The 21,830-nt window shown below is 41.5% G+C and overlaps 1 protein-coding gene across 2 annotated transcripts in view; it reads right to left on the bottom strand.

The window, feature by feature from the left end:
- LOC140166462 (U2 small nuclear ribonucleoprotein B''-like) overlaps window positions 1-21,830 on the bottom strand; it is a 39,259-nt gene that overhangs the window by 6,024 nt on the left and 11,405 nt on the right. For both annotated transcript variants that reach the window (XR_011860864.1, XM_072189941.1), the window contains exons 2-6: window positions 6,947-7,054; window positions 5,094-5,266; window positions 3,683-3,797; window positions 3,034-3,204; window positions 2,655-2,745 (exon numbers count right to left, since the gene is read on the bottom strand). Coding sequence is in view for 1 of the 2 variants with exons in the window: in XM_072189941.1 (XP_072046042.1) it covers window positions 2,655-2,745; window positions 3,034-3,204; window positions 3,683-3,797; window positions 5,094-5,266; window positions 6,947-7,010 (614 nt within the window). In the remaining variant the exon portion in view is untranslated. The remainder of the gene's footprint in view (window positions 1-2,654; window positions 2,746-3,033; window positions 3,205-3,682; window positions 3,798-5,093; window positions 5,267-6,946; window positions 7,055-21,830) is intronic.

Raw genomic sequence — 21,830 nt, forward strand, 5'->3', positions numbered from 1 at the left:
GTGCTGAAACAAGCACAAACTCTGTGTACTTAAAACCTTAGTAATGCTCAAGCTTCAAGACGCCAATTATCGTTCATATATAGGTATATTATCTGGCCTCCATGAGCAACAAACCAATAGCGGATTTACCATAGCATTTCACACAGGGCAATCCTTGAGTCATGGTTTAATCGCTTTGGTTTGAACTCATTCAGGGAAGACAGCAACAAGCACTTTACTGATAATGGTGATTGCCTTTGTATCAGGGCATGGGATAAGAATTTCCAGTTTCTTATCTCTTAACCAGGCATGAGAGTGATCATCCATGGAAAAACCTTAAAAGGTATGTGAAATTAGGCTAAAAAGGCCAAAAAACAGGCTGATATTAAAAGAAAGTGTGTTAATTTGGAAAGAAACAAGAGCACCAAGGGTGCTGTAGCTCAATTGTTATTTGAAATTTTAAAAATAAATATAATGTTCAGATATATGTATAACCGTTGAATATATCAAATTGGGTTTTTTTTAATACACTGGTATTTAATTGTGTTTATAACATTTCTTTATTTATTTATGTCAAGAATATTGCTAGTTGGTTTTATAAAACGAGTTAACTCTCAACATTAACAATAAAACTAAATAATATAGTATTTGGTGCATCTCACATTCTTACCAAGTTCAAGAATATAACATGCTTGATCATACAAATGAATCCAATTATCTTGGTGTTACATTAGATCCACTTCTCATGGTGGGGATGTGAAACAAAATTTTAATTTTACGTGGCATAATGTACATGTATATAAAGGTCATTTATGTGCAACAGGGCCCTCCACCTTTGTTTCATAACCATTAAGGTATAGGAAATTTTTTTTGCTATAGCCCCCAAATGAAATGTATTTAATTATGTTTGTACTCACTAAGGTAGCATTGTGTGTGAATTTTACAGCCAAACTAAGTGCTATTCTTTTTTATGGTCATTTTAGTGACTAAAATGGCCCAAAATGAGGGTTTTCAATATTGCTGTCCATTTCTAATCCCATAGACTTTACATGTAAAATAAAAGGCCCATAAAAATTGAATAGCACTTAGTTTGGATGTAAAATTCTCACAAAATGCTTTTGAGTGATTACAAAAATAATTAAATACTTTTAATTCAGGGGCTATGTGGAAATTTTTTATTGTATTTCTTCATTTTCTTGTGCAATGACATATAGGTCCTTTCACAATAAAATGTCCATCTGAAACAAAGGTGGCCTTAGGAACAACAGCATAGCCAGCATTTTAGTGTGCGGGAGTAAAGCCAAACTCTGTCCCCATTTGTCAATTTTTGACCTTTTTCAGTCATTTTAATGACACTTTACTCCGATCCCCATCTCCATTTTCATCACTGGAAATTTCTGTGTTGGGGATGCAACTTGCCCCCTAGCTCCCAATGCCACTGCTCAGGAGGGAGGCAAGGTGCTGAGGTTATTCTGCATATAAATTGTTAATGAATAATAAATAAATGAATGGGCACCAAATATCTTCAGGTATAAACTGACAGGAATATTAGCAGTAATAAATATTTGTCTTTAGGCATGTCCACACAGCTAGAGGAATTTTTGCTTGAGCAAAGCGGTTCTCGGACAAAAACTTGGGGGAAATCTACCATGTGAACGCTCTCAAGGATTCCAATTACTAAATTTACCCCAAATTTATCTGTGTAGTGTGTCTGTTAATTAGTTGAATAAATGTAGGCTTTCAAGACATCCAAATTGCACCTGCATTGCTGAAAAGCCACCCAATTTTTTTTCTTAACCATAAAGTGTTTCTGTGGGACAGGAAATTGTTGAAAGTCTCAGGGAAAATCTTCAAAAGTTACCCATTTGGGCTACCGAACTATGAGTTTGGCAACCCTGATTACTTTGTCCTTGTCAAGCACTTGAACTAATTCTTAAACAAACACTCTACTGTTGACAATAGGTTAAAGAGCTGTAGAATTTTACAATCTCACAGAAAATAATTACTATGTAAAACTATCCTCACAAATATCTGAGAGGTCTCTGCAAAAATACACATGCTCCAAATCTAAACCTCCATAAAACACAGTAACATCATTGGCAAAGCTAAAATGTAAACATGTAACAGATGACTTATATTGCTTAAAACACCTAGGTTAAACCTGGTGTAGCATGTAAGAAATCTAGGAATGAGATTATTCTTGTGAAACTGCACAATTTTTTCGTGACAAATTGCTCGAAAAAGCACACTTCCTGTCCATTTTTTCCCAGCAAAATAAGTAACTTTCATGAACAAACTTGCAAAGATCGCCACCTCAAATTACCAGCTCCATTACTCAAACGATGTAGCAAGAGAAAGAAAAAAACATACAAAAATCTGTACGATGTCTATAGTCTCAATTTGCCTTGCAAATTGAGCTAAAAAACCAACCTGAATTCAAGTTCAAACCTGAAAATTCTCACATGTCTGTTTGACCCAAAGGCTAAGAGACTAAGAGTAAAATTGTTATATTGATTGTTGGGATAGGCCTTCATTGCTTCTAATTCTTCTTCCTTTTAACTATATTGCCTAGTATGTTTTTATAGGCTAAGCTAGCCTAGCTTGTGCATCCTGCATAGGTGTGGACCATTTATTTTCAACGGACCCAACCTAGGCAAACAAACAAACAAACTTACTGGTTGAAAAGCATCTGCAACATGAGTTCACTGGTTTCCTCAGGTAGATTTTGAAGGAACAGAATTTGGTTTGGTAAATCAGGCACTGGTGCTGTCGAGTAAAAAGTGTGTGAAATATTCGGTCAATATTTTACTTCATAACAAGGGTAAGACATATTATAGTTTAATTCAAATAAATGTACATTTCAAATGCCTGAAGTCACTGTAATTACTCATGAAAACAACACAAAATTATAATGGTCAAATATAATTATGTAAAGAGCCCAGCAAATATTGAAGAATTAGGTAAATCTGATAAATTTATCACTGAAATTGAAAAGCCCAAAAATGACAAACACTGTAAGATCACCCTACGATTACAAGAATGATGACAACTTACCTGCAGGTGGTGCCTGTTGTGGAGGTGGCTGTTGCAGCAAGGCTGGAGGTGGTTGTCCCATCATCGGAGGGACCACTTGTCCCATGAGTGGTGGTGCTGTCTGTGCAGGTCTTTGCGCTGGTGGGGGTGTTGCCTTCTGTGCTGCTTGCTGTTTGCTTCTCTTTTCTTTACCTGTGATTGATATATATTATAATATATTGGGCTATTCCATTTCAAATCCATACTCCCCTTGTGGAAGATTTATGGAAAGCCTTCCAAAGAGGGTGTATGGGTTTCATATAGAATACACAATTGGGTAACTTCCATTTGGAATACTCACCCCAGTGAAATATATGTAAAGCCATATACAGGGGAGTATGGCTTTCAAAATAAGTAACCCTGGTCCAATTCCAAGTGCAAAAAAAAAACATACTCCCTCTGTGGAAGTCTTAAATCTTCCTAATGTATTTGAATGGGGCTTTAACTTTGTAAATATAGCAGTTTTCCTCATTTTTTTTGCCAAATTTTTCATTGCAAAAATACCAAATAACAACGTTAATGACTTATCTTTCACTTCTAAGCAATTTATACACATATTTTTCTCATTTTTTGTTATCGTAACTGGGATCTCTGAATGGGCCTGTAAGCTGGTAACTCGCAAAATTTTTACCTTTCTGTACTTCAGCAGCTTTCCTCTTCTCAGCAGGTGGTCTCTTTTCCCTCTGTACAAACGTACCATCTAATTTGGCGACGGCATCAGACTTTGACTTGCCATATTGTATTCTCTGTTACAAAGTGAAAAGTACATTCAATGGTTTTTAGTTCAACATTTGAATACTCTGCAATCTTATAAGAATAGGGGGTTAATGTCAAGGCTCATTTCTCACATGGTAGTGCAAATAAGAACCACTGGTTGCCTCAGTTTGCCTATCATTACAACTACAGCACATCTTCAAAGAAGGTAGTAAAAGAAGTGATATACATGTATATGACAGGAAACTATTATCATTCTTTTAACAAATTGTTTTATGGCACATGTACATAATTATGTTAGCCATTAATCAGTGCCAAGCACTGCTTTCCAGTATGTACCCTCTTTGGATGTAATCAGGACATATTGGGTCAGTACAGGGCTTTTTATCCTACTCTTTTCAAAACTGACTGATATACATGTATAGACTCTATAATAATATTTTGAATGATGTAGGACTCTCATGGACAGTTACCCAGACGATGGTGGCTGACATTATTCATGTGGCAACAGCCAATAGCGTAAACAAAACAGACAATATGACGGCAACACTGCCTAAACGTTGGACGCCCTGTGCCGAGGTGCGTTTTTAGCTCTATTGGCCCGTTACAAAAAAAATGCACAAAATACATTTCTCAGTGCAATGTAAACATTTTCACATGAAAATAGATATTTTTGGATTCAAAATGAATGTGAAGAAAAAAAATTATTATAGCCGGGAGTGGGAATCGATCACGGGACCCTCTGCGTGGGAGTCGAGATTTTTACCGCTAGACCACGCATACATTGATACACAATGGGAGAAATTTTTAGTATATATCATAAACATATCGTGCGTTATTCATACAAAACATTCAAAAAACAGTACCCTACTTACAATGAGGTTCACTGTCGAACCTCAACGGATTTAGACTGATAAAATAGTGCTTAAGAACATGCATACACTTTTGGAATTATTTGAGAAATTTTTGTGTTTACGTGTAAAACCAATGACGACGTCAAAATTCAGTCAATCTTGGCCGGCCCCCCTGCAGTTACCCACTTCTAAATGAACCATTGGGAGAACAGAAAGAAGTCTGATTTTAATCTACACATGTTGGCAATTAAATTTAGACAAGCCAATACCCCAGCAAGTTAGCACTCCCTGGGATTGAACCCCGGACCTCATGCACCAGATCAGAGTACTCTCCCATAATACGCACTATGGTGGTGTAAATAACATGCAACCGTGCTTTATTTCACACAACATTAGTTTGAACAGCCCTTAAAAAGTTAAAACGTTTTTTTTCATTATTTAACTTAAGCTCCCCATCTCCTTGTATTTACTCACCATTGGCTTATCATAAAATGGAAAGCCCTGCATTGATCGTAGTGCATTGGTGGCGCTGGTTACATCTCTGAACACGACAAATGCCTGCCCCCTCATCTTCAATGTTTTCAGTGCTACTATGTCCAGAATTTGGCCAAATTGTGAGAAAATGGCATACAGTGACTTCTTCAGCTCTGAAGGAAGAAAAAATATCAGAAGATCTTTATAAGTAATGGTTATTATTTTCTTGTAAAGATAGCAATCAATGATGAAGGCTGTACCTTCAACAACCAAAAATTCAGAGCGGCAATTTTGTACAAAAAGAAAAAGCAGTGATTTATAATGCACAATGTATTGGCATAAAACTCACAAACTTCATAACACATTTTATAGGAAGTACTGCTGTAGACAAAACAACACATTCGTGTACATCATATCAAAAGGATGCATTTGTTGGCTGTTTCTTTTTACATGATAGTTACGAATACCAGACTCATCTCCAATTGGAGGTCACTTTAAATCATCCCAAAGTCACCTGGTTTAGAAATGTTCTCTGTATTCCTAAACCATGTGAATTTGAGGATGATTTGATGTGACCTTCAATTAGGATGAGTCTGGTACCGATTTGTTCCTAGCTATTATGTAAAAAGAGACACATGCAGCCGATGACAACTGCATCCTTTTGATTTGGATGTACACATTTATTAACACTTCTTTTTGTCCATAAATTTATATCAAAATCAACTTTCTTGCTACCTGAAATTTTATTTGATCACACACATAATTGAAGACCTCAGAATTACAAGTTGTTTAAATTACATTTCATTTTTTCAATTTATAACACTATCTGAGCCTAGGATTTGCAACCGAGAAAATTTTGAAAAGCAGTCACCCGCTTAATTACATTTGTAATTCAGCACTTCGGCCAGGGGTGTCTATTCTTCCGTTATTCGCCCCCAAAAGGGGAGGGAAGAATTTTATGTTTTGAAAAGGAGGAAAAAAAAAGAAAAAAAAAGAGATCCACAGGATTCAAGGAAGATTAAAAAAACAAACCTAATTTGGAATGAAATAGATGGTCACTGGCTAGCAGTGACTGCTCTACAGGGTAGGTGAATTCATCAAGTGCCATTTAGGGAAGAATTATAATGGGTACATACCAATTAGCTAACTTAAATAAACTTGTTCAAGTTTGTCTTCCCTGTAAACTTCAGCTTCGGATCCAAATCATTGATTATCCTTCCCTAGATGCAATAGTTCAGTGGCAATCTCCAAACTCTGTGCTACAGATGAATTTTAATTATAATGCTTTATAACCAGGGGTGTGAGTCACCACATATAAAAGAACTGAAAAAGCTGAAAACAGCTAGCAAAAAGCTGTAATTTGGGAAGATCCTAAACTTTTGAACAAAGCAAGTAAGTGTACAAAAACAGCTGAAAATCAAAACCCTCTGAACTCTCACACCCCTGAAAATAATAAATCACAACCCTAAAAATAATAAAGAGCCTAGAGGTGTTTGACAGTCTGAGTCTGTCTTCCCTAATTAAATTAAACCATTAATAGTCCTTAGGTGCACTGGTTCAGTGTCCAGACTGGACCATCTAGGGAAGAATTTGATGTTTGTAGGGAAAACTGAGTAGAACAAGTAACTCACCTATATTCAGTCAGGGATGGTGGGTAACAAGAAAGGGAAAGTACATGTAGATAGCAACCAGCATAAAATTGTCCCTTTTGGGTCCATTTTTGTGGGATTCCATTTGGGGAACAATCTGGGGAAGGATTTGACACCGTGGGAGGGTGAGGGAATAATTAAGATTTTCTGGAAGAATAGACACCCCTGGCACTTCCCAGTGTGTATATTAATTATTAAACTTACCGACTTTCTCAATTTTTTCATTGAGATTGTTGATATAGATTGTGTTGTTTGGAGGGATATTCATGATGACTGGTTGGTTGGTTGGATTATCAAAATACAGCTAGACTTCTGAAACAAAAGAAAACAAAAATTATGTTATTAAATGGATATTATACAATGTTACGGCAACACCCAAGAGATATTCTGTGTAAATATGTTTCTGTTTAAAGAAATGACTAATGAGCGTAAGCTGACTGATTCTACACTCTCTGTACTGACTACCCTTAAACATTTAGGAGACTACTTGTAAGACAGCACAGTAAGGACCATCGATATATTGATAATAATCAATAAATCGACTAGCTAAAAATATCAATATCGCCAATATCACTTTCTGAAGATAATGGATATATCAAAGACAAAGTTGCCGATAATGCAAACAAGAAATTTGTGAAAAAATTGATATCCTTGCCAAAAATTCAGTGTAGTTGGTTAAAACAAAATCCAGCAAAATAAAATTGTAATATAATGTTAGTAGGCCTAATAAATGCACATACCTAGCAGCTAGGCTAAAATTGGTTCATATGTATGTTTTTATGCTGTAATTAAGACTATGGGAATTAAAATAGTAGATTTGCGTCCGCCGCCCGCATGCTCCAAAACCTACCGCATATTTTTTTCATTATTTGCAAAAAATTGTATTAAAGTCATAATGTACGATCTTATAATATGAATTTGGTTAATTTTTTTCAAACCTGATTTTTTTTGCATATTTGTAATGTTTACACATGTCACAACTTGCACCTAAATGGAATCAGCCAAATTTGTTGTGTTTGTAGGTAAACAGAGCAAAGTTAGACATAAAGTCATAATTCAAGAAATTATGACTTTATGTCCACTATCATAGAACTGCTGTTAAACGGCCAAAATAACAAGCAGTGTTTCTTTCATGAAACAGAAACCATTCCCGATCATTATTACTAGTATTATTTCAGCATTTTGAGTATATAATGACAAATTTAAAATCTGACGGAAATCGTACATTAAGCCTTTAAGTAGGAAACTCAAGAAAAGAAGACTGAAGAATATCTATCTTATGAGTCCTTAATGTGATACCAGAATGAAAAATGATGCAAAAAAACCCCAACAAGTCAACATATTCTTCACTAGTCCGAATAATCAGACCCAGAACAAAATAGTCCCAAACAGAAATGTTTGGTAGACTCATAACCGGTGCGATCTTACCTTTCCGATGTTGATTAAGATACTTCTTGCATCGATCCCGAGATGCGGAAAAACCAATAGTCATTTTGTCCCACATAAATGAATAAATAACAAAAACCCCGATCCCCGGTGGACTCACCCAAAAGGTGACGTCACACCATATGATCGCCCCTTATCCGACTTGGGATCCCCTACTCGGACCAAACTTGTAGGGGTGGCGGGGTCCGGGATAATCAACATCGGAAAGGTAAGATCGCACGGTTATGAGTCTACCAAACATTTCTGTTTGGGACTAGACTCAGTACGCCGGTCGATCTTTTTTTTTTTTTTTCTCTTGGACAGCCATGGTGTTACTGTCTGTGATTTATTAACAGATTACAAAATATAAATGATGGCTGATTTTATGATATACAATTTTTTAAACATCAGAAAAAACAACAAAACAAACACAGACAACAAAAAAAAAACAGACAAAAGGACAAGTTTCCCATGTTATTTACATTAGACGTGCACAGAATGTGAAAAAAACATTAAAAGTACAAAAAAAAAAAAAAAAAAAAAAAAAAAAAAAAAGGTTGGCAGGCAAATTGACCTCAATCCTCATTAAAGTCAAACGAAAATTTCTTAAAATGTTTGCCCAATTTACCTTTACTTTCTGCGATCCTATACTCAGTATTAAGTTTCATTCTCACAAAGTTCATAAAAGCTTGGAAGCTGGGAGAAGTCTTTTGAAATTTACATCTATGAATATAAAACTTCAAACATAATACAAGAAAGTTGATTACAGTTCTGTGCTCAGAGTCATAAACATTAATCCCAAACATTTTTTGGTAGTTAGAAATTGTAATATTATCACCAGTTTTGTTTTCAATAAATTGGGTCAGACTGTTCCACAAGCATTTGATTTTATCACAATCACAAAATAAATGCACCAAAGATTCCTCAGAATTATTACAAAAACAACAAAGTGGTGAATCAGTTCTACCAATTTTATGAAGGAATTTGTTTGTGCAAATTGCTCTGTGAAACAATTTAAAGTAAAAAGCCCTAAGTTGAGTTTCAACACTGCAAGAAAAATTATTATTGTGAACTTCATTCCAATCCGTATCCTGATCCATATTTAACACATCAATCCAAAAACTCTCAGTTTTGATAGGTCCCTCCCGTGTTTTCAAAATAGTGTATGAATACTTCGTAATTTTGCCATTTTCAAATAAGCTTTCAACAATCTTGTCAAAAACATTTTCTTGAACATTAGGAGGGTTATAAAACCAGTCAATTGAAATTCCTTTCATAAGATAGTTGTACTTTCTTCTGTCTTTAATAGATATATCAAATTCGAGAACAAGATCTTCGAAAGATTTAATAAAATTATACCCCCTATTAAGATCCTCAAGAGTATGTATACCACGATCAAACCAATCTTGATAAAAGAAGAATTTCTTGGTTTTCAAACGAATATTACAATTCCACCAAATGGAATCCTGAAGGAAATAATTATTATAACCAAGATTCTCTTTTATTTTCTTCTTATACAAATACCAAACCCTAAGAGTTTCAGCCAGTTGAGTATTTTTTAACATAGCAAGAACACAATTTGGAGCATCTGTTTTCCATAAAGCTGATGTGTCAGTATGGAAATTTGAAAGTACATTTGTTTCCAAATGTTTCCAAAAATCATCACAATTAGGATCCAGCAAATGCTTTGCCCACACTAATTTTTGAGCTTGGGAAAAGGCCTCAATATCAATCATGCATAACCCTCCATTGCTGTAATCGTTCAAAAGGTAGTTTCGCTTTTACCGGTCATTTCCACCATTCCAAATAAATTTAAAAACAAAGAATTCAATTTTTAAAGAAAACCTTTGGAATTGGAATACATAAAACTGAAAATAAATAAATAAGCTGTGGTAATAACAAACTCTTAATCACTGCAACTTTTCCAACTAATGACAGATTCCTTGAACGCCAACAATTTAGAGTTCGTTGAATTTGAGTAAGTTTGGGGAGAAAATTAATCTCATACAATGCATTCAAATTTAATGAAAAGTGAACCCCAAGTGTTTTGAACGAATTATTTTTCCAAACAAGACCTTTATCACTAAATGGCTTTAAATCATTCCCTTTCAACCTTCCAATGTGAATAGCCTCAGACTTTGACATATTTATTTTGCACCCAGAGAGTTTGCCAAAATGTTCAAGTGTATCGAAAAGATTCCTAAAAGATTCTAAATCTCCATGCAAAAAACAAGTTGTATCATCAGCTAAAAGACTAACCTTTTTTTCTTTATCTCCAATCTTAATGCCATTAATTTTGTCATTTCCCCTTATTGAAATACTTAGCACCTCAATCGCACACAAAAACAACAAAGGCGAAATTGGACAACCTTGAAATATACCACGTTCTAAGAAAATCTCATCAGATAAAAACCCATTGTTTGAAATGAAACTTTTTCTATTGCAATAAAATGTTTTAACCCATTGAATAAAATTATTTCCAACATCAAATGCCTCCAAAACCTGAAATAAATAATCATGCTCCACACTATCAAATGCTTTTTCAATATCTAACAAGACAATAGAACCTGGAATATTATTTGAATCACAATAATCAATAATATCAAGAATTGTTCTGATATTATTTCCGATATTTCTCCCTTTCATAAAGCCAGTCTGATCTTCGTGGATAATTTCATGCAAAAATAATTTAAATCGATTTGCCATGATTTTAGCAATAATTTTATAATCAGTGTTAAGGAGAGAAATAGGCCTGTAATTCTTAATAAAATGGGGATCTTTATCTTTTTGGGTAATAAAGTCACTACACCAGTACGCTGAGAAATAGACATGCAACCTTGCTCAAAAGAATATTGGAAACAATTCATCAACATGTCAGAAATATCATTGAAAAAGACAATGTAGAATTCCACAGGCATCCCATCATATCCAGGGGTTTTATTCAAGTTCATGGCCTTCAAAGATTGAAAAATTTCAGCTTTAGTAATTGGTCTATTCAATTTAGTTTTACTATCACTAGAAAGATGAGGAATATTCAAATTATCCAAAAATGATGTTACATTATCCTTATTATTTGGAGTAGATTTTGAACTATATAAAGATTGATAAAAACATTGAAGGTGATTCATAATGTCTTTTTGATCAGAAATAGGGGATCCATTTTCATCTTTTATGAAATAAATATTTTTCTTTTCATTGGTACGTTTTTCAAGATTACAAAATATTTAGTACTTCTTTCACCCTGTTCTGCCCATCTTATTCTGGATCTAACAATTAAACCAGCAGTTTCATTATCAATAATTTTGTTTAAATCCTCTTGTAATGAGTCAAGATTATTAAGCAAATTAGAAAGTTTTTGTGTGTCACCATCATTGAGATTAGATATATCATGGTTAATCTGATCAATTTTGATTTGAATCTCTTGTTTCTTTTTCATTTTCTCTTTTTTCTTTCTACTGCAGTATTGAATGCAATGACCAGTGATAGTACATTTAAAAGCATCCCAAACAACATGTGGAGTACAAGAGGTATCTTTGTGAATGTCCTTAAAGTCATTAATTTTATCCTTGATAAATGAAATAAAATCTGCATCAGACCTAAGATAATGACAATTCATTTTCCAGTAACCTCTACCTCTGGGTGGCTCATTTATAGAAATATTACATTTCACAATTGAGTGATCAGACTTAATTCCACAAATAATATTAGAATCTTTAATATTATCAATTAAGCCCAAGACACTAAAATATAATCAAGCCTAGACAGAACAGGCGGTTTTTTTGGTGTCTCGTAAGCACGCAAATGTGGATGTTCATTACGCCACACATCAACAAGATTGAATTCATCCATTAAGGAAATCAGAGCATTCTTTGAATTGTTATTACTATGAACGACACAAGAACCACGATAATCAAGGGGTCCCAAAGCAAGATTAAAATCTCCAGCGACTATTAAACGAGACGCATCAACATTGTCCAATTTTGAAAAAACATCAAAATAAAATTCTGGGTCATCATTATTGGGAGCATAAATGTTAACCAAAATCACATGAAAACCATCAATAATAATATCAAGAACAAGAAATCTACCCTCAGGGTCCTTATCTATAGAATTAACTGAAATTTTATGATTTGATTTAATCAAAATTCCAACCCTCTACTATTAGAAGAGTAATTTGAAAACCAAGAATGACCACCCCATTGAGAGCTCCAAAAGTTTCATTTTGATCGGATGAATGAGTTTCTTGCAGAAAAATTACATCATCCTTTTTTTTATGGAAATAACTGAAAATTGCCTTACGCTTTAAACCATCCTGCAATCCTCTGCAGTTAAAAGCTGAAAATTTAAGAGCCATTTAACTAGAAAAACAAAATTCTGCTCTAAAAAGTACGAAAAAAAAAGAAGAAAAAAAAGTGGCTTATCATTCCACACCAAGTAATTAATTTGGACGCATGAATCTGTAACACGGGAAATTGAAACAAAAAACAGACAACAAAAACACGGACAACATACAACACTGACCCAATCCCAATCAGTGACAACCCGCACCACATGGCTAGAATCTCAAGATGCAACACAATTCTAACCAGTCGGAACGCCAGAACTGGGCGACGGAAGCCCCCACAGTAAAAAATTTACAAAATATTTCAAACCCAAAACATTAATCCCCAAAAAACAATTACAAAATAAATTTAAAAAAAAGAATATCCATACATGTACAAAGATATAAAAAGTATAGATGATCAGCTCCTACAAAACCTTCAGTACCGTACCTCAAAGCTGGGGGGGGAAAAAAACCAACAAATCGCGAGCCTCATCAAACCAGAAAAAAGAAGGACCTTGAAAAGGTCACAAAAGCAAAAACATGAAACAGAGGTCAGTACTCCAGGTTATTTGCAGAGGCGGGTCACCTACATGTACCTACATGAATGAAAATTCAAATTTAGGAGAGTGTTCAAAGAGCAACTTGAACACCACAGTACACAAATGTCCACTATTTTTCAAAAAAGATCAGGAAAAAAGAATATTGAATACATTGTAGGTCAAGGAAGCCTGAAAAACTATCATAAATACCAAAAGCACATAAAGCATTTACTTGTAGATGCAACTGGCTCCTTATCAATTAATGTCAATGCAATTAAAATGGCACACCTGCAACAGAGTCTTTGCTACATGTACATAAATATAATGTACAAGATTGTTCATGAATGTTCATTGTTCATGCAGTTTGAATGCCAGAGAACTCAAATGCCCTATTTTCCTGAAAATTTCAGGAAAAAAAGAATAGTTCAAGGAAGCCAGAGATGTACACAAAGCAAATAGATGCAACTGGCTCCATACCAAATAATATCACTGCAGCTAAAATGACACAGCTGCTACAAACTCTGTACCGTTAGTACCTTACTTAATCCAAGATGATTGTTCAATAATCAAGATATTATCATGGCCGTAATGAAAGCCCCAGACCCGCGTCCACATATCCCGAATTCCACCACATGAAATAACCAGAATAAAAAAAAAAAAAAAAAAATTATCTTCCCAAAAAATGATTTATGAAAAATGAAGAACGGCCGCATGTGAATAATACATAAATTTAAAAAAAAGAGATGGACGCAAACCTGAAACTCTCACCACAATTAAATGTATTAATTAATAACACACAATAAAAGAAAAATTATTGGAAACACTCAAGTCTTTCACATTAAAACTGTCATTGAACTGAGCTGGAATGCAATAACATTTTTTTTTTCCAATGAAAAACGATCCAGAACAGAAAACGCTTAATAACTCGAAGCTTTAGTTAAAGTTTAAAGTCATGATGAAGAATTATACAAGTCACGATGACAAGTACAAATGTCAATCCACTACAGCTACATGTATCTTCATCAGCTTGAGTTGAGAACCAAACTGTCTCCTCATGGATTTCTGATATTACCTTTGCTATCTCTAATTTTAACCACGGCTGGATACACAAGGAAGGCTTGTTTCCCATCTGCTCTCAGTTTACGGACTTCTGGGAGTTTGTCTCTTCTCATCTGTTGCACCTTAGCACTATAATCATTGGCAACAAACAGCTTCGCATTACAAATCTGTTGCTTCTTGAATAACTCTGCTAGAGAACTTCTGACGGCAAGTCTCTTTCTCCTTGAAGAAAGTAAATCCAATATGTATGGGTCTAGGCTTTGGTTGTTCACGAGTCGTGTCCATCCTCCCTGTGCGATGTGCTCTCTGGATATGGAGAGGGTTGATTGTGACACCACTCTCCTTAATCAAATGACAAACATATTGAGAACAATCATGTCCCTCTGCTCCTTCTGGCAAATTGAATATGATCAAATTGCATCTCCTGCTTCTGTTTTCCAAGTCGTCGATCTTCTGTTCTGCCGATTTAAGTTGACCAAGAATGGTATCAATATCTTTACCGACCGCTTGGAATTTATTATCCACCTCCAGCTTCAGTCCATTGAAGAGTTCCTTACATTCACGAAACACTTTAGAAAACGTTCTTCTTGTCGTTCGTCAAACTCTTTAAACCACTGCGGTGGTGTACTTGATCTGTCTCGGCGGCTCCCGTTGATCCATGGCGCTGCCATCTTTGAGTTTGTTTACACGGAAGCTTGGTCACTGCTGCCCATCGTGTCCATATTTTCATCACAGAAGCTTAACGCTTTTGCAGCTTTCTTACTGCTCTCCTGTTGATTTTTCATGGGCGAACCCACTCTCTTATTTGTCCCTGAGTTTTTATTGTTTCGCATCTTGGGGTATGATTAGTAAAATTGAAAGCTGAACGGTAAAAAATGATGAAAATTCGGGAGCATCCGCCAACAAACGTGCTCACAGACTGACGTTCATCACGTGACTCTACACCGGTCGATCTTACCGTTTCCGATGTTGATTAAGATACTTCTTGCATCAACATCTGAAAGATCGATCTAGCAAGTAACCGACGGATGGAGGTACAAGATTGGTCAGCATCTGATCAGGGATCGGGAGCGGGGAACGATGGTTTTCGCGAGGTCAGAAAATATTTTCCCCCATCGGTCGGGAAACAAAAAGACCACGCGATCACAGACATAAACCTCCTTACTTAATAAGTTTGGTGGTTAAGAATAGCGACACTGGTTCTTACCATGCTGAGCATTCTGTATAGTCTGAAAACCTGGTACCCGTACACCACCGTATTATGATCGCCCGAACAATGTCCCGGTAAACCTCCCGCCCCGTCTCTGATTACTAACGTAAACGGAAGTATCGTAGAGAAGAGGCGAAGGTGGCTTCGGGACACCGCCTGCTAGATCTCCTCAAGGGACAACCGAGCGGTATACCCAAGATGATGAGATAGCTTTAGTCGAGTGGGTCGTGGGACGCGAAACCTTCGCGATCCCGGACCCCACCAACACCTGGACCAGCCATTGCGACAGCGGCTGGACCGAAAAACTCTGTAAGGGTGATGAATGCGGTCGTGAGTCCCTCGCAAGGCTTGTGTTCGGAAGAAATAGTGCTGCAGCGCCTTATCGGACACCCCAGCCTATCTTTGGCTTCAGCCGAACCTTGCCCAACCCTGGGGATTGGAGAGGGACGAATGTCGGTATGCACCGCGCCCGTTCGTAGTCACGAGAACAGAGCGCCGAAACAGTGTCGCTCCAGTGTTTGTGAACACGGAAGCTAACCTCAAGACCGTGTGCAACTCAGCACCGCCGTCACGAAGCCAACGCCATACCGGAAAGCCATCTTGAGGGTTACGTATTTAAGCGTCGCTTTTGACGGAAGGTCAAAAGGTGACCCTTAAAGTAATCTAAGACTGTGTTGGGATCCCTTAGGAGGATCACTTTCCTTTTTGGTAGACACTCGTTGAACATACCGTCGTAGACTAATAAGGTAACCATCGGCTATGATAGTCGACCCGTCTGAAAAACCTCGGTGAATGGAGAGGACAGCTGACTTATAGCTGGCCCCAGTGGCCCGCTGAAGTCTTGCTTGGAACTTTTCTGTCAGAAACTCCGGAACTAGCAGCACAGAGGCTCTAGCGGGAGAGCTATTTGTCTCATTGCACCAAGCGTAGTATGGAGCCAGACTCTGGCTATACGTGCGGAGGGTAGACTTCCGTCTAGCCCGGCGATGAGAAAAACAGCTTCTGATGAAAAGTATCCCTCCGCTGCGTGTTCCCTGGTAAGGGCCATGCAGCTAACTGCAGGTGCTCTAGTGATAGATTGGGTACCTCCGCTCCGGGCATCCGGAGTAGATCTGGTACCTCGGGGAGTGCCAGCGGCCTTGCCACTAGCAGAATGACAATGCAGTCTTCCCACCCGATCTTGGCCACCACCCTCATGAGTAGTGAGATCGGAGGGACTGCATAAGCTGTCATCCCTCCCCAGTCTATGGACAGAGCGTCCACGGTGAATGCTTGGGGGCCCGCGACCCTTGAGCAGTACACCGGCAGTGGATGATTGCGATGAGATGCGAACAGATCTTTCGAGGGTGGTACATCCCTTGAAGATCGTCTGAGCGACCTGCGAACAAGGGACCATTCTGCTGGTCCCGACACCCTTCCTCGTGACAGATTGTGCGCGAGGATGCTGGTGACGCCCGCGATGTGTATCGCTCTCATCGTAATCTGCCTGAACTTGCACCACCCTATTTTCCGGGACAACGGTATGTGATTCCACGATCACCTCCTCGTAAGCGAGGGAGGTTGATGTGAAACTCTGTCTCTATGGCCCCCATAGGCCCGAGACGGAGTCTCCGTGGATGTGGACCCCCAGCCCGTTTTGGCGCTATGGTCGTCACTACGTGACATACCGGGGTGCAGGAAACCTGACACCCTGGGTCAAATTGGGCTGATGGGTCCACCACCAGAGTTCCTCTCGCGCGATCTCCGACAACGGAACCGCGAGGGATATTGGGTGACGACTGGGCCTGCAAGCAGGCTAGAAGGTGTAGTTGGGTAAGCCTAACGTAGAAACGGTAGTACAGTACGAGGTCTACCATACTGGCCATTAGGCCTACCACCTTCATCCATGCCACAGCGGGTTTTGCCCGAGACTCGGCCAAGAGTCAGGCACACCGCACCATGTTAAATCACCCGCCGGGTGAGAGCACCGCCGAACCCCTCCGTGAGGGTGATCTGGGCCCCTACAAATAGTGGTGTCTGCGTCGGGACCACGCTGGACTTTTTGAGCTGATCAAAAATCCAGGGTCCCGCACCCTCGGACTATCAACCCCATGAGACCCGTAGTCTTCAGTGGAGTGCGTCCGTATATGAGCCAAACGTCCAGGTAGCAACTGATGTTGACACCCCTGTGCTTCAGGTGCGCTGCCACCGCTCTGACCAAGAGTGTTAAACACCCTGGGAGAGATGGACAGGCGGATGGCGGTATCAAAACTGGTAATTTTGATCCTGTACCTAGAAGCGCAGATGCCTCCGATCTTGAGAGGCGATTGGCATATGCAGATAGGCGTCCGAGAGATCTAGCGATGCTGTTCCCATGCCCCTGATGGGGCAGGCTAGCACCGAGGCGAGAGTCCCCATTCTGAACCTCTTGGGCCTGAAGAACGTGTTCAACAGCCTGCGGTTCCGGATGGGGCTCCCGTCGCCAGTCTTCCTTGGAGCCAATGGCTCCAAGATCACCTGTAGAACGGGGGTGAACCGGGACAATCGCCCGCCGTGAGAAGCTGTGTGATCCCTGTCAGTAGTGCCCGACGCTGGGGGCCGTCTGGCGGCACTACTGTGGACCTCTGAAATGTGCAGGCGAATGTGGGGAGACTGGGTTGCCAGTCTGTAACCCCCACTCACCACTGACCATACCCAGGCGCTCAAAGAGATGGTTTCCCACCTCTGGGTGAAAGCCATAAGCGGTCGAATCCACTGGGAGATCCCCTGTGGAAAAACCGCTGAGCCCCCAGGAATGCTCTGCCTAGCTTCCCTTGGAAGAGCGCTTGCTCTTCTTCGGGGCTTGCCAGCTGTTCCTGTGCTACCCTTGCGCCTCCCAGAAATGGGTGCTGCAGAGGTAGTGGGCTCGGGTACTGTTGGTGGTGCACGGCCTGCTGAAGTCGGAGCTCCTACCCATGGTAAGGGCAGTTTCCGACCTCTTCAGAGTGCTCCGTTGGTAGCTTCTTTGCACGGTCCTCCACCGTGGCGCAGAAGCATCCAAAGAGAAAAGGACCCTGCCTTTCCATCGCGTTGAGCGATTGGAGTGGCAGGCCCCTCCCAGCGCTGAGTGGACACCCTATGGGCTAGGCCCATGGAGCTCTCGTTGAGGCTAGCTGTTAGCACCGCTAATAGGCTCACCTCGCGGAAGAGCTCAGATGTTGTCTGAGCGTGATACGCTTGACGACATCTGGGTCCCTCTCGGATCCCCTCAGGTAGGTCCCGTGGTCCTCCCGTTACATCGCAGAGGAAGCGTGCAAGCACGCGGCGTCATAGCTCTACTGAGCTCGACAGCCTTACGATATCTACCCGTGAGGTTTGCCGGGAATGAGAGTGCAGGCGTCCCCTGTGAGGAAGCAGCAGCTGAGCATCCTGCTGAAAGGATCCCCTGGTCCTCCTCCATGGACTCCCCCTTAGGGGGTGTCCGGAGGTAGATCAGTGCTGTTGCTCCCCTCGCGGGGCAGCGGGGGAAGGAGATTGTAGTGATGTCACTACCGGACTCAGCTTCCGACTCCTTTCCCTCGCCCACAGTATCCGTGATCATGCTCCGATGATGACGGTAACTGAGGACGGGCATCTGAAAGCGGTAAGAAGGCATAACCACTGTGTGGCTCGCCGACTACCTGCCAGCAGAAGAGGGAGTACTCCCCGCAAGACCCTGAGGTATCCGCCATGGCACCACTGGGTCCGCATGCTCTCGCAGCCGTCGTCCTAGCGCTTAGCAGCACGGGCCTACCCTGATCAAGATCTGGGTTAGCCCCATGCCGGCTGGCCTGGTCAACAGCTGATGTTGGTACTGCGTGGCCATCGCTAGGCGACACTTGCCACGGTGCTAGGCCGTGGAAGAAACACCCTGCGGCGGGTACCACGGGGCATACCCAGCCGGCAGCTGACCCTGAAAGGATCCGCCACCAGGGTAACCCCATGGTACTGCAGTACCAGCACCGCCTCCCCTTGTTGCCACAGAGACTGTGGCGACTAAAGCGAATGCTGCGTACCGGTGCGGTATCAGCGTGGGTACCCGTGAGGGTTCCCAACTGTGGACCGCTGTACCCTCGCCACACTGCGTTCCCTGTTTGGGGGATCAAGCTGTGTGCTGGCGTGGTACCGGCGCGGTACTAGCATGGGTACCCGTGAGGGTTCCCGGTTGTGTACCGCTGTATGCGTGGTTCCAGCGTAGGTGCCTGTGCGGGCTCCCGGCTGTGTCCCACTGTACCCATGCCTCACTGCGTTCCCCGCAAGGGGATCAAGCCGTGTGTATGGGTACCCGCTATACCGGCTGTCCCTTGGCTAGAGGGAGCTTGCCTAGTACCACGGGTAGCTGAGCGCAGCATACCCCGATCAATCACCTCGCCACCTGAATAGGCAGCGTCAATCAATGGAGCTATGCCCTGTTGATTTGACAGTGATCGATCAAGAGAGGGTAATTGACCCATTGACGGTAATGGATCACCCACGCTCCGCTGGCTCTCGAGGACATAAGTGGGTTGTTGATCAGCTAGGCTGTTCAAGCTACTTACTGTACCCTCTAGAGCTTCGCCCAAGGTCGCTGTGTGTGGCGGACCACTCACGGCAGCTATGGGCGGGTGCATAGCGGCTACCACTGAAGTCAAGCCGTGGCTCGTCTTTGTAGCTGCCGCCGAATGCACCTGGGTCGCTGTCCCGTGAGAGACTGCGAGCCCAACCCCTGAATAATCGCCAGCCAGTCCCTGTGGACAGCCAGCAGCTATTCTAGGGCCCAGGGTATCACTCGGCGGTCCCGCCATGGAACGCTGCCGTGTGACAACCCCAGTTGGTTCTGCTAAGACTACACCCACAGCGTTAGCAGCGGTATCGTCTCTGCTGAACCCATGCATGCTAGGGTTCAACCCAGGCAAGCCCGGGTACCCTTGCATGCTGCCCGTCGCTGGCTACTACTGTGGCTGTTTGAGCCCGTAGATATGCCTGCAACAGGCGGGTGTCCTCCTGCTAAAAACCCGTGAGGATTTTCGCTGAGGACTGGTATCCTCCTGCTACAAAACCCGCTAGGGTTTTCGCTGGTGGTTACCGCTCTGCTGCCTGCTACTTTGCTCCGACGTATAGTCAGTGCTTTCGCTGGCTGCTGAGCCTTTGGGCGTGCTAGCAGTCCCGAAGGAACCGCCTGCTTGTCCGGGGACCGGAGCCCCTTAAGCAGACCTGCCATGACCCATAGGGGCTGTCACAGCAGAATCTACCGTGTCGACTGGTATCCTCCTGCTGCAAAACCCGCTGGGGTTTTCGGCTGGTGGTTACCGCTCTGCTGCCTGCTACTTTGCTCCGGCGTATAGTCAGTGCTTTACGCTGGCTGCTGAGCCTTTGACGCCTTCTTAGCAGTCCCGAAGGAACCGCCTGCTTGTCCGGGGACCGAGCCCCTTAAGCAGACCTGCCATGACCCATAGGGGCTGTCACAGCAGAATCTACCGTATCGACTGGTATCCTCCTGCTGCAAAACCCGCTAGGGTTTTCGCTGGTGGTTACCGCTCTGCTGCCTGCTACTTTGCTCCGACGTATAGTCAGTGCTTTACGCTGGCTGCTGAGCCTTTGGACGCTTAGCAGTCCCGAAGGAACCGCCTGCTTGTCCGGGGACCGGAGCCCCTTAAGCAGACCTGCCATGACCCATAGGGGCTGTCACAGCAGAATCCACCGTGTCGACCTTACCAGTGCCCTTGGTAGATTTCTTCTTCGTCTTATGGCGATGGCGACGGAGCCTATCCCAATCGTCAAGCTGGAACTCGGAGAGTCCTAAGCAAAAGAAAGACATCTAGAAGATCGTGAGCACTCCCTGTGGGTGAAACAGAGCGGGTGTGGGTCCCGCTCCGTCACCAGGGAAGGGCAAGCCCGACAGGGCCGAGGCGGCGAGGAGAAAGGGGGGGCACTACCCCCCCCAACACGCGACTCAAGCCCAGTAAGCAAACCTGAGCACGGAGGCTGGTCGCTAACGTTAGTGGTAAAGTAAGGACTGGCTAACTTTATTACTAAAATGTCAGACGGGTCCCTACCAATCCCCACCGTATGAATATCTGATTAACTCGTCTTTATTGGACGGTAATGAAGACATAACGATAGAGTAATCACCCTAACATAGCAACAATAACCTACCGTACATGAAATACAATGTGTATGTACAAACATCTATTGTAACTTACAGGCTGCAATGGTTGTTTTACGTGGGAAACAAAATGAATGGCGTCAACGAGCGGCCATTTTGAATTGCTCGTGTGTCCCGTATACAAACGGAGGCACGATATGTAGCTAAGTTTTGGATCGTTTTTTGTCACTTTTTCGCCAGAAAATGCCGTCAAAACTATCCTCAGCCGAACAAAACCGGTTTGGTTTTACCTAAGGTGTGAAACTACAACCGTATATCTCGCCTTGGTCGAGAAATTGATACACAGTGCTATGAACAATCGATAGGCACGTCTGTGTCAGTCGGAGACCAAGGAGGATAAGGACGATCATATGGTGTGACGTCACCTTTTGGGTGAGTCCACCGGGGAT

This window comes from Amphiura filiformis, chromosome 12 (assembly GCF_039555335.1).
Source record: "Amphiura filiformis chromosome 12, Afil_fr2py, whole genome shotgun sequence".
Taxonomy (NCBI): Eukaryota; Metazoa; Echinodermata; class Ophiuroidea; order Amphilepidida; family Amphiuridae; genus Amphiura; species Amphiura filiformis.